Raw genomic sequence first — 13,412 nt, 5'->3', positions numbered from 1 at the left:
CCCAATAATCAGATACTTGGAATACAATGAGCTTTCAGTCGACAAGAATGTAGCACACTGCCTGAGAGCAAAAGCTGCAAGATTTACCATATACGAGGGCCAACTCCTTAGGAAGTCATTCTCTGGCCCTTACCTCAAATGCATAAGCCTAGAGGAAGCCAAGTATGTTCTTGTCGAACTCTATAAAGGCGAATGCGGGAACCATATAGGAGGAAGCAGCCTTGCCCGTCGGGTGATCATCGCTAGTTATTATTGGCCAGCTATATGCACTGACTCAGCATCCTATGTGAAGAAATGTGATAGCTGTCGAAGGTTCGCCCACGTCTCACACCTCCCATCTGAGCGACTCAACTTCACCCTCACACCTTGGCCATTCATGAAGTGGGGTATGGACATAGGTTGAAAACTCCCGACCGCACCTGAGCAACGAGTCTTCATTTTGGTAGTCACCGATTATTTTACTAAGTGGATCGCAACCGAAGTACTCGCCCAAGTCAAAGACCAAGAGGTAAAAACCTTCATCTGGAAACATGTCATCTGCGGATTCGGAATACCGAAAGAAATAGTCACCGATAATGGATCTCAATTCATCAGCTCAGGCTTCAAAGACTTCTGTGACATGTGGGGGATCAAGTTCAGCTTCTCTACCCCTCGCAACCCCTAATCGAACGGCCAGGCTGAATCATCAAATAAAACAATCATGCAAACTTTAAAGAAGTGCCTCTAGAAAGCTAAAGGTGCATGGGCAGACAAACTACTAGGGGTCCTCTGGTCCTATCGAATAACAACCCGCGCTTCCACTGGTGAAACCTCTTCCTCCCTCGCATATGGATCCGAGGTAGTCATCCTAGCCGAAGTATCAGTCCCCTCAACCAGACTCCAATGTTTAGATGAAGAAGCCAACAACCAAAACTTTTGTCGCAACTTGGACACAATCGATGAATTAAACGAGCGAGCAAACATCCGTAATGCCATCTACAGCAGCAAGCTCCTCGATACTACAATCGTAATGTTAGAGTAAAAGTTTTCAAAGAAGGCGACTAGGTCCTTCGGAAAGTCTTTCAAAACACTAAGGAGATCAACTATGGCAAGCTTGGCCCTACCTGGGAGGGACCCTACAAGATCGCCAAGGAAGTAGGATAGGGTGCCTACAGAGTTTAAACCCTCGAGGGCAGGGACATCGACAACAGTTGGAATGCAATCCACCTCAAACACTACTATTTTTAGTCAGATTTGTCTCAACGTCAATTCTTTATTCTTGTTTTTGTTTTAAAAATGATGAATGAGCCTGTCCACCTCCCCACCTTCAGTTAGCCTTGTGGCATGAATTTAATAAAAGAACAACTCAGCGATATACTGGCATTCACCTTCAGTTTACAGCGACTCGGCCACATCACTGACTAATTCACATTCATTCGGCCTCATAGCCTGAACCAATAAATTATGATCATCAAAAGTACACCGTCAGTCGGCTCAAACTGACACAACAATTCATCGACTTACAACTTCAGTCGGCCCAGACCAACTTAACAACTCACGCAAACTTACACCTTCAATAGGCTCAAACCGACCGACTTAACAATTCATGCAAACTTACACCTTCAGTTGGCTCAGACCGACTCATCGACTTACACATCCAGTCGGCCAAGAATGACTTAATAATTCACGCAAATTTACACCTTTGGTCGGCTCAGCCTGACCAAAACCAATTCAATGGCTTACAACTTTAGTTGGCCCATACCGACACGGTCCTATAAAATCACCTTCAAGCGAAACTAGCAACTCAGCCACTTGCTTTGTCCACATCACAAACACAATCAGTCGACTCAAACTGGCTGCATCGGTTCGCACACTCGAACCGAACCATGCTAATTCGACTATAATGTTTTGCCTAGACAAGATATATCTACGAGGCGATTACCTAGGAAAGAGGGTTCAACCCTCACACATCTACAAACAATCAATCCATCTATCCTTCCATGATGAAAACAGTAAAATGGAAACACAAGTTGAATCATAAAAACCCCAAATGGCTAAGTATCATATACAAAAAGGCACATACGCCATGAAAAGGCAACTTAGGCCCCAAAAATACATAAGGAAAAAATAAACATAAACCTAAGAGGCATCATACCCTGCATCATTGGTACGAGTCGTCTCACACATCTCCAACTCGATCACCCTATCACTGACCCCAGCAGTCTTCCCCGCAGCCTAGTCACCGATAGCATCTGTAACTGACTATCCCAGCTGACTAGCGAGGTCGAATACCTGATCATCGACCCGTTCCTCCGTATAACCTACTCGACTAACAGCCTCCTCCTCCTCCATCTCCTGCAAGAGCTAAATGTCCTCATCTGGGTTCCAGTGGGCAGTGTTATCGACCTTGCAATCCAACATCAGCTTTCCCCTAGCCCCGATGATGGCGTCGTCAACAGTGGTGAGGCACTGCTCCATCAGCGACTCAACCTCCACGTTCTTCTCGGCCAGCTCCTTCCTCAATCGCTCCAACTCAACCTCAACCTCCCTCACTCGCTGTTGGGTTTCTCGCTCAGCCTTTTGGGCCACCACCTCTCTATGTAGCAGATTGGTGTTGGACTTAGAAATGTCATGTATTTTCTTCTCTTGCGACATGATGGATTTCTTAAGGTACATGCTACTTGTGGAAGCCTGCATAATAAAATCATTCGATTGGTGTTCAGTTACTACAAGTACAGTAAGATAAAAGCTCAGTTCATACCTGGAAAGCACGGGAAACCCCCCAATCAGCAGTTACAACCGCACCCATCTGATTCAATTGGTTCTCATCCGCTGGGAACATGAATGAATCGGCCAACTTGCTCATGGAAGCAGCATCTGAGTAGGTCGATGTAAAGGCTGGGATACTAAAAGTAAGCATCTCAGTCTTCTCATCCAAGACCACCACCTTGGATGACCCAACCTTGGTCGCAGCTGGCTATCTGGGTGGAGTCACAACCACATCTTTCACACTCCTCTCCTCCCTGGTCAAAGAGTCTTTTTTTTTTTTCTCTTTTTGTGATGCCTTGCGATAGACTCACTCGCGCTCAGGACGATAAACTTCTTTATAAGCCTCTCTGCAATCATAAATTTCTTAATAGTTAATGGGTTCAGGCTTGACTTACCAAACAGAATATGAGTGTAGTAGCGAATGAGCAACACACTCCAAGTCTGCTTCAACGAAGGGAAATGGATACCTCTCTGAATTGCCCAAACTCCAGCCCACAAGTGACTCGCCCTCAAATTCGCCTTATCTAACACTACTCGCCAATCTCTCTGCTCCCTGGGAATGGCAAGAACATTTATGGTCTACACGTCCAAATCTTCCCCACTCTATCCAGCCCGATTGAAATCAAGATCTGCAAAGGAAAAACAAAATAAGACTTTAATCAAAACAAGAGTAAAGATTAAGTTCCTCACCAGTCGCCCGCAAGGTAGGGATCTCGCCCTGGCCTCTCTCTCCGAGGATTACTTCACCCCTCAAGAAGAAAAAGCGTTCCTTCCAGCTCTTGTCACTTGACCGAAGGTCAGTCACAAGATGGGTCCAGTCATGCCTGAGAGTGACTATGTATCTACCCTTATCTTTGTCGCTCTCCTTCAGGAAATAGGAATACAACAACTCGTGCAGTCTGAACATCACTTGATTCTACACGCAGAGAACCTCTAACGTCATCAGCAACCTCCACCCATTTGGCATGATCTGAGTCAGCACAATCATAAAATGATTCAAAACCTTACAGACAAGGCGAGGTATCGGAAGCCTCAACCCATCATGGAACCACTTCTCATAAGCACTCACCCAATCTCTTGCCTCCTAGTCGACCCTCTTGTACGACTTAGGAACTCTAACCTCAATTGGCTCTAGAATATGGTAAATAATCCTAATCCGCCTCACATCGTTCTCCTTCAGTAAGGACGGATAGCCCTTATTAAGTATCTCGTTGTCGGGCCGACTCGGCTTGTCCTCGAAGCCACCATTGGCAAAAGGTGAACTCTTGGAATCGTTAGTTTCGTCGGAATCTTCCCAACTTGTCCCTTGCTCGTCTGGATCATCATCACTTGCAGCAGCACTGCTCAACCCAAAAGCAGCCACATTCACCCCCTTTGGTATGCCGACCGGAACATCTCCACTCTCTAGCATCACTACCATCGTTGGGGCCTTCTTGTATTTATTCCCAACTTCCATCTCCGCCCCACTCGAGTCACCCGACTCTGACTGCGATATTCAACTCCTTATCTACTCGACCCGGGCAACCAATTGGTTCTCCAATGCCAAATCTTATATTCAGTTTCAAAAGCTCTACTCGCCTAGAGCGACTGACTGACTGGCTGTAAAACCAATCTGATTGTTTGCCTTTAAGAAGCTTTTGGCTCGGTTAAGACGACCGAGTACCTACTACCTCAAGACTCCCCGTTCAAATCCTTTTCCATCGATCTGGGAGACCGAGAGACCTACGTGACTTAGCACTTACCAAAAAACCAAACTTTTTCACTCAAACCACCTCACTCGACCCAGTCAAGCAGACCGAGACGACCCGAATGGGAAGCCAACATAAATCGATTTCATCTTATGTCCTCCCTAAACCTAGAAAACCCAGAACCTTCAAACGTAGACCACACCAAATCGATCCTAAACACACAAAACCTCCTGAACGTCAAACCAAAGAATCAAATCGCCACCAAATCTACCCCGTTCAAACCAAACAAACGCAGCACCTCCTCTTTTTCAAAGTCTCCTAAAAAATCTACCAAACCTTACCCAAATCCTTTCAAAAATACTGCAAACACAAAGAAAGGACGGAAGGAAACGAAAAACAACACAAGGAAGTAGTATTTACCGTGAAAATGGCCAAAGTCTCCGAAATCTTTTCGCTGCTGCAGAGAAAAGCTGAAACAAGGAGAAAACGGGAAGAAAAAAGAGAAAAATGGAATGGAATGAAACGAACAGTCACCTCAACACTTTTATTGACAAAAGCTATCAAAATTTACTCGTGGCAACCTCCGATTGGTCATCAAACAGTGTGACTCCATTTTCCCGCCCAAACTTAGAAGAGAGATCTTGGTCGTACATGTGTCAAAAGATGAATTATTCAGCTTCACATTAACTATCCAGGGTTCGCGACCGCCACATTGTGCATATACCCTTGGAAATGCTAACCACTTGCTCGGTTCGCCCGACCGAGTGGAGTTAACGTCGGACGTACTAACTATTTAACCTCGACTCTCCAACCTCATGACAAACACAGCCAAAGCAAAACACAACCTCCACCTTCTCAGTCAGCCCGATCGAGTGAACCAGCCACTTGCTTGGGAGTGCGCATACATGACTCACTCAGATTCAACCGATTAGCTGAAAGGCACGTCTACCAGAGTGATCCTAACACATCTCTACTTGGTTCGATGTACCAATTGGGACACCTTCAGGAGAACACATCATTTCACTTGATTCGATGTGTCAAGTGAGGACACCTTCAAAGGATATGTTTCACATCGTTTCACTTGGTTCGATGCACCGAGTAGGGACACCTTCATGAAAACTCGCGACTTCCACTCACTCGGTTCGATGCACCGAGTGAAACCTCTATGGTCAGTTCTACTTTCTCACTCGATTATGTATGTTAAGTGAGAGCACGTTTATGTTTCACCTCCATTTATCCACTCGGTCTGGTATACCGAGTGCGTTACCTACAATGAAAGTTATACTATTCTGTTCTGCGAACCAAGGAGCGGCACCTTCACATGTTCAACCATTCGGTCACGAAGGACGACTGAGTACACCTTCACGCAACATCTACTCTCTAAGCTAAGCACTCCTTAACTTAGAGAGTGGGGGGTAAACTGTTAGGGCCAAAAAATGCCCTCGACCTCAATAAGCCCAAAAACGAAGACACCTTCAACAAAGCTTAAAGTCGTGGCCCAATATCGATTGGGCCCACAACAAAGTTCGCATATTGGGTTCGCTCATTACACTTACCATGTTGCTCACTACCTAAGCCCAATCAATAAAGGCCCTGATTCGTTTAGGCCTCATTATCAGCTTGTCTAGGCCCAGGCCCATTGATTCAAGATCATCTACTGGATTTAGGGTTTACTTAGACCACAAGGTTGCCTACTTCCTATTTTGGTACTCTATTCTACCGAAGAGATCCATTACTATCCTAATCGATATGAGATTCACATCTTAGACCAACTAGGACTCATTTTCCCACTAAGGTAAGGGAGTCAAAGGCTCTCCTTTTTTACTAAACATCAACTCTCAAGGACTCACAGTCCTACTAGGACTCGAAGATCCTACAATTGCTATTTGAACAAGAGGCCAGTCCTCTCACAAAGGAGGACATTACACCTTCTAACCCCGTAGTTCCCACTCTTGAGAACTTTACACCACAGCCGTAGTTATAGTCTCTGAGTAAACTTCTGGTAACTTTCTCTTTCCCTAACCCTCACTAAATTAGCCTCATTCAGCCTTACTGACTTGAGCGTCAGAGTGCCTACGACAAACACCAACCCGGTGTTTTTTGTTCGCTTCACACTTGTTTTCTTGCGTGTGCAGGTACAGCGGATTACTGGTGGCCTCAACCTCACGAGATCATACCCTATTTCCGTAACGGTAGATTTTTTGCATCTATAGATATATAATTTGGTGGTCTTTAACTTACGTTATAAAAGTAAAAATTTAAATTATAATGATATTAATGTATAAAAGATATATATATTTCTTTGTAATTTTGTAAACAATATATATATATATATATATGTAGGAGCCAGATTTGAGAAGGCATTAGCTTTTGGGTTGAAGATCGGTAAACTTAAAAGTCATGATAAGTCTATTTAGCAAGTCGTATAAGAAATAAAGGCTCCGTTTGGTAGAGAATTTTTTAGTATTCTATCTAAAACACACATTTATTCTCTTATTCTAAAAATATTATTCTATATTATTCACTTTCTTTTAAACCCCCTAAATTTGTTAATTTAACTAAACAACCCAAATTTTTTTTAGAAATTGACAAAAACACCCCAGCAACCCACATTTACCAAATTCCGGCCACCATTGCCGGAAGTTGGTATAATAGCTTACTACCGACTGAATCTGGCCGGTAGTGCACCGATCTAGCTTTTTCGGCCAGATAATCTGGCTGGAAAAGGTCAAATCTACAGCCGGCCAGATCTTTGGCCATAGCTAGTCGTCAACGAAGGCTGTATCTTTGGCCGTCGTTGACCACCAAATGCGGCCAGATCTTACCATCAATGGCCAGTGATCAACAAACGGCCAAGATATGGCCGTCGTTGACCATCAATGACAACCGTATCTTTGGCCGTCGTTGACAACCAATTACGGTCAGATCTGGCCGTAAAGCCATATCGACGTACAACCGGCCAGATCTAACCGATCGTGCACCAATACGACGACTCCGGCCACCCTCCAGTGATGGTAGTCAGCTGTCCATGCTTAATGTGTGGGTTAGGAGTATATTTTTGTTCATTTCTAAATCCTAAATCGTAATACCTACTCAATTTTATTTTTTTCAAAATATTATTCTAAAAAATATCAGAATAATGAATCAAACCGACCTGAAGAAATTAAGAATGTTGTTAAGAGTTGTAATAGTAATAATAAAAATTCCCGGCCCAACCCAATAAGTATGTCTACGTGTAACTTGTGGTGGATATTTGTGATCAATCCAGAATCACCCCTTTCCCTCCACAAAAATACCAGAAAAAACTAACCATAAAACCAAATCCCAATTAAAAAAAAAAAAAAAAAATTATTCAGACAAAAATTGGAAACGAGTGGTCTAAATTAGAAGCATATTCAGGGAAAAGAATCCCAGTCTTTGCCCCCACAAACTGCAAGCAGAGCCGAGAGCTCACTCTGCAGAAACATGGCCACGGTTGCCTCAGGAAGTACTACTTTAGGACTCATTAGTCCCCGTACTCTCAAATCAAAACCCCCATCCTCATCCCCATTTTTTGGCAAAAAACTGAAACTAAAATTAACCAAACCCTCTTCAAAAATTAACACTATCTCAAACATTGTCAAGTCAAAAGTTGAGTTGCTTGATGCAGTTCGCGATCTTGTTGTTGGTGTTGGAGTGGGGTTACCGTGCACAGTGATGGAGTGTGGTGATTTTATATACCGTAGTACTTTGCCCAAGTCCAATGGGCTAACTGTTACTGCCCCTGGAGTAGCTCTGGCTCTTGGTGCTATTTCTTACCTCTGGGCCACCCCTGGTGTGGCTCCTGGATTTTTTGACATGTTTGTGCTTGCTTTTGTTGAGAGGTTATTTAGAACTACTTATAGGAAGGTCTGTGATTTTCTGTTTCTTTAATTTGTAGTTTTTAGCTGTTTATTTGGTTCATTAATACTTTTGGTTTTGGTGGCAGGATGATTTTGTTCTAGGGAAGAAGTTGGGTGAGGGAGCTTTCGGTGTAGTTTACAGGGTATCCTTGGCTAAGAACCCTTCTTCCAAGGTATGGAATGTCTGATAAGATAATTAACTTTCACTTTAATAAGTTAATTAAACTATGATTGTATGAATGTAATTTATTTGAATTGAATTTTTATAGATTCTTTACGCACTAGTCCTGTAGAGAATTGATTTTTTTTTTTTTTTTTTAATTGGCTTTAAATGATAAGAGATGAAAACAATTTTTAATGCTTTCTATATGATGCTTTCCTCTGACAGTTTGGTAATCTAAATTTTTATTAAGTAGATAATATATTATGCTAATTTATAGTTTTTGGCCGTGACCAGAAGGAAGGTGACTTGGTATTGAAGAAGGCTACCGAATATGGTGCAGTGGAAATTTGGATGAACGAGCGTGTACGAAGAGCTTGTGCAAATTGCTGTGCTGATTTTCTATATGGCTTTCTTGAGGTGTTGCTCTATTATGATTACTTCTACCATTGATGTATTAAGGGTATTATTATCTCAAGAAGTTAATAAATACACTTTGATAGTCTATGCCGATTTATGTTTTCTTATTTTCCCTTTCTTGTGCTTAGAATTGTTGTTGTGGAATTGGTTTCAGAGTTCATCAAAAAAAGATGGTGAATACTGGCTTGTATGGAAGTATGAAGGAGAGGCCACACTTGCAGATTTGATGCTAAGTAGAGAGTTTCCCTACAATGTTGGTACTTCCTCTCATCAGCCTTTTATGTATTCTATAAGCTGTCAGAGTTAATTCTTTCGTTCATTGACCCAAGGAATATTTTGTCAAACCTACCATGCCAAGTCTGAGAAATTCATGGCTTAAATCTTTTCAGAAAACCATTCATGTTTCCAAAGATGTTATTGCAGCATTCTGAGTTGGCCTTCTCGTTACCTGGTCAAACTGTTGTTCTTTCCCCTCTGAGATTAGATGAAACTACCTTTTTCTAAAAGAAATATGTTGTTATTGAAATGCGAAGAGCTTTCCATTTAAATTTGTTTCTTCCTTTTGACAATGCTGCAACAAATCAATCTTGGTTCAATTTAGCTTCACAAATACCAACTATAGTGATGGTTCAAACGTCAGGTAGAAACTATGATTCTTGGAGAGGTCCAGAACTTGCCTAAGGGAATAGAAAGGGAAAATAGAATCATTCAAACTATCATGAGACAGGTCCTGTTTGCATTGGATGGCCTTCATTCGACAGGGATTGTTCACAGGGATATTAAGCCACAGAATATTATTTTCTCAGAAGGTAATAAAATCCAATCCTCATATTAGTCAATGAAAAAGATGAATGAGTTTGATTTTACTAAGGTTCGTAGCTTCTTGCTGCCATTTGAAACACGCCAGGTTCTCGTACCTTCAAGATCATTGATCTTGGAGCCGCAGCAGATTTGCGAGTGGGCATAAACTATATTCCAAAGGAGTTTCTTTTGGATCCAAGGTATGTTCTTTCCTGTTACATGCTATGAGCAACTGTCTGATAACTGACTTGAGGAAAACTGTTACCAGTTATATGTTTATCAGCAAAGAATTTCCCAGTAATTGACGTCCTCTATCAAATAAATAAATGTGTCTTTAATTTTTCTGCTGTTAATTGCTTGGTAATTTCTAGAACATTTAAAATAGTTTTATTGAAGTCAATCTTTTTCCGCCTTTTTTAACTTCAGAGACTTAATTGTTTAACTTATAATTGTTTAGGGACAGTGTTTAGGTTTTAAATGTGTCGCTGCAGTTGGCCAACATGTTGTGTACTAGATTGTGACAATGCGAGGTCATTAATCCAAGAGATATGCTGAGAATACTATCTTTCTCACACTTGCTTCTTGACACATGTACAAGAGACAAATTAAAATTATGCTGTCAACTTTTCGCTTTGTCTCTTGTATACATGTCAAAAGGAGAGTGATAGATTGTGGAAGAAAGTGTGAAAACAGAGTGTCCTGGCATTCCTCTAAATCCAATGCTCAATAAATGTGTCTTAATTTGAATTTTATATCCAAGATAAATTTTGATTATCAATATCTATATCAAATATGACAGATACAAGGACATGACATTGGAAAAGACTGTTAGGTCGATTACTTATTAAAGCCTTTTTCTTTCTCCTTGGCATCCTAGAAAAGTGTACAGACAATTGAATAGGGTGTAAGAACTCATCAAATTGAGCATGTTACTTGACATCATCAATGCTATTCCAGTTACTAATTGGAATATGGAGAAATTGGAACTATAACGTAAGGAAATGAAACGAGGGTTTAATATAACAATCCAAGATGCCATAATTTGAAATATGAATTGAACACAACTATATGAAGTTGTGTTTGGATGGCATGGTTTGGTGTGCTACATGCTTGTGCATCAAAAGGAAATGAGAAAAAAGTATTAAACGAAATCAGTTATTTGCTGTGGAAACATGATGGGACAGTTTCAAAGAAAAATGAACAACAACGGCTTATACAGTATTCATGGAAATATAAACAACCTATGGTTGCCACTTGCTAGTTCCAGTATTCTCACTGCTCTTTTCCAGGTTTTGAAATTCAATTCTAGGAGAAAGGTGAAATGTTTTTAGAGTTAAGTGGTTTGAAACAAATGGAGGAATAACGGTTCAGTTTCATTTTCTAGTACAATTCTACTTGTACATGATTGTTGACGACAGGTGCCACTTAGATTCAAATACAAAACACAAATGAAAAAGTTTGTAGTTGTCTGATATACAAGCATTTCATCATTTAGCAAAATCACCAGCTATTCTATTTTAGCATGATATCTGGCAGACTTCTTGAAAATTCCCAAATGCTTGTGATGTAGGAATCAATTTTATATTTTAAAATATACCTCCCAAGTTTTCATATTTATTAGATACCAAATATTTGCATCCCACTTAATATGATGCGATGTTTTTTTTTTGTCATATGGAATTCATGACCTTCTTTTGGTTCATCTTTTTCAGGTATGCTGCACCGGAGCAATACATCATGAGCACACAAACTCCATCTGCTCCCTCAGCTCCAGTTGCCACTGCTCTTTCCCCTGTCCTATGGCAGGTTCAATATCTACTCTGGATCACCTCAACTTCATTTTCATTAATTAGCTTCCCTTTCAGGGAAAATTAGGTTCTTTTTTGTTGGTTTTGTTAATGTTTTGTTGCTTGTTGAGCAGTTGAATTTGCCAGATAGATTTGATATCTACAGTGTTGGCCTCATATTCTTGCAAATGGTACGTATTGCTGAGCAGCATTAGTAAATACTTATTTACTGACTTAACATAGTAAAATTCATACACTCGCAGTATAGGTTATAATTTAGAAGTATTGCATTTTAGTAAGATGGTTACCACCTGGTAGTCCATTTTCTGCAACAGTAACACAGCTAATGTTTTGTAAGATAGTATAGCAGCACTATATCCATTTAGTGCTTTAAATCTGTAGGTTGTAAACTCTGGAAGTTTTCATTAAAATGCTATAGATTATTATGAAATGCTGGATGTGCTAAATTGGATTATGCAATTTTAAAAAATTAAAGTATTGGAACCTGATGAATTTTGAATCCTTAATTTCTGGTTCCTGAAGATTAGCTCTTAAAATTACAGATGACTTATGACATTCTTTAGAGTTATTTGATATTTCCAGATGTAAATTTCATAGATAATAATGCAGGGCTACGTGGACTAAACTCATCTGTGACAGCAGTTTTGCTGGAGTTTTCAGATTTAGCTCAGATCATAATGTTACTATTTTGTTCTTATAGGCATTCCCAACATTACGCACTGACAATAGCCTTGTCCAATTCAACCGTCAGCTAAAGAGATGTGATTATAATTTGAATGCATGGAGGAAAACTGTAGAGCCTCGTGCCAGCCCTGACCTCCGTAAGGGCTTTGTATTATTAGATTTAGATGGTGGCATAGGATGGGAACTTTTGACATCAATGGTTAGGTACAAAGCACGTCAAAGACTCAGTGCAAAAGCCGCTCTAGCTCATCCCTACTTTGATAGGGAAGGGTTACTAGCTTTGTCCATCATGCAGAGTTTGAGGTTGCAGCTCTTTCGAGCCACGCAGCAGGATTACAGTGAAGCTGCCCAGTGGATAATTCAGCGAATGGCAAAATCTGGAACCCAGAAGGAAGGCGGTTTCACAGAAGCTCAGCTTCAGGAACTAAGAGTCTGTGTCTGAACTACATTTAAATTTGGAAATCATATTTCTTTTTGAAGAATTGCAACTAGACAATCCTTTTTTTTTTTTTTTTTTTGATTGTGCAGGAAATGGAGCCAAAGAAGAAGGCAAGTCCTCAAAGAAATGCTCTTGCCGCAGCCCTTAAACTGCAGAGGAAGATTGTGAGAACATTGAATGAGAGTATGGATGAACTTAACCAGCGAAGGAAGAGTTTATGGTGGAGCAGGTGGATTCCCAGAGAAGAATGAAGAGTGTAAATACAGAAATAATTTTTTCCCCTGTTTTATGTAAATTTTGTGCATTAATTTTAACGGACTGTGATAGTGGAAATAGAATAATGACTTGGGATGGAAGAAATTAGCTGGTGTCTTACAGAAACATACCTGGAATTCTTTAAACGCACGTGCAAACTCCTTAAATAATATATTTACAGAATGTACTTAATGAAGTGAAACTGCCATGAAGCATTCTAGTTTTCCTACAGTTTGCAAGGTCTTCAAATGAAACTAGTGTGAGAATAATATGTAAATTTATTATATTATACAGTATATGTAGTATATATAAACTTAACTGATACTATTCTATTATTATGTTATGAATTTATTTTTATAAAATATATTCATGTATACCTCCCTATGTTAAATTCTTGTTTGTATTATTAACTAACATATACATTGAGCGGGTATAATATGCATTTAATTAACTGGCTGTAACCTTAATGTTGTTTACAACCAGCAGTGATCCTGCTGGCAATGGAGTTCAGTCAACGTTATAGACAAT

The 13,412-nt window shown here is 40.5% G+C and overlaps 1 protein-coding gene across 2 annotated transcripts; it reads left to right on the top strand.

Moving 5' to 3' along the window:
- The first annotated feature begins 7,798 nt into the window (after positions 1 to 7,798).
- Positions 7,799 to 13,080, top strand: LOC116107514 (serine/threonine-protein kinase STN7, chloroplastic-like). 2 transcript variants are annotated; one of them, XM_031393784.1, is made up of 10 exons: positions 7,799 to 8,324; positions 8,404 to 8,490; positions 8,775 to 8,897; positions 9,052 to 9,150; positions 9,538 to 9,706; positions 9,805 to 9,898; positions 11,411 to 11,504; positions 11,620 to 11,676; positions 12,207 to 12,620; positions 12,719 to 13,080. In XM_031393784.1, the coding sequence occupies exons 1-10, from the start codon at positions 7,902 to 7,904 to the stop codon at positions 12,878 to 12,880; spliced, it is 1,722 nt and encodes a 573-aa protein (XP_031249644.1). In that variant the 5' UTR covers positions 7,799 to 7,901; the 3' UTR covers positions 12,881 to 13,080. The 2 variants fall into 2 exon arrangements, with proteins under 2 accessions (XP_031249644.1, XP_031249645.1); XM_031393785.1 differs by having other exon boundaries at positions 9,052 to 9,154; positions 9,542 to 9,706.
- The last annotated feature ends 332 nt before the right edge of the window (positions 13,081 to 13,412 follow it).

This window comes from Pistacia vera, unplaced genomic scaffold (assembly GCF_008641045.1).
Source record: "Pistacia vera cultivar Batoury unplaced genomic scaffold, PisVer_v2 Contig539, whole genome shotgun sequence".
NCBI lineage: Eukaryota > Viridiplantae > Streptophyta > Magnoliopsida > Sapindales > Anacardiaceae > Pistacia > Pistacia vera.
This window is presented reverse-complemented; position numbering and strand designations above follow the sequence as displayed.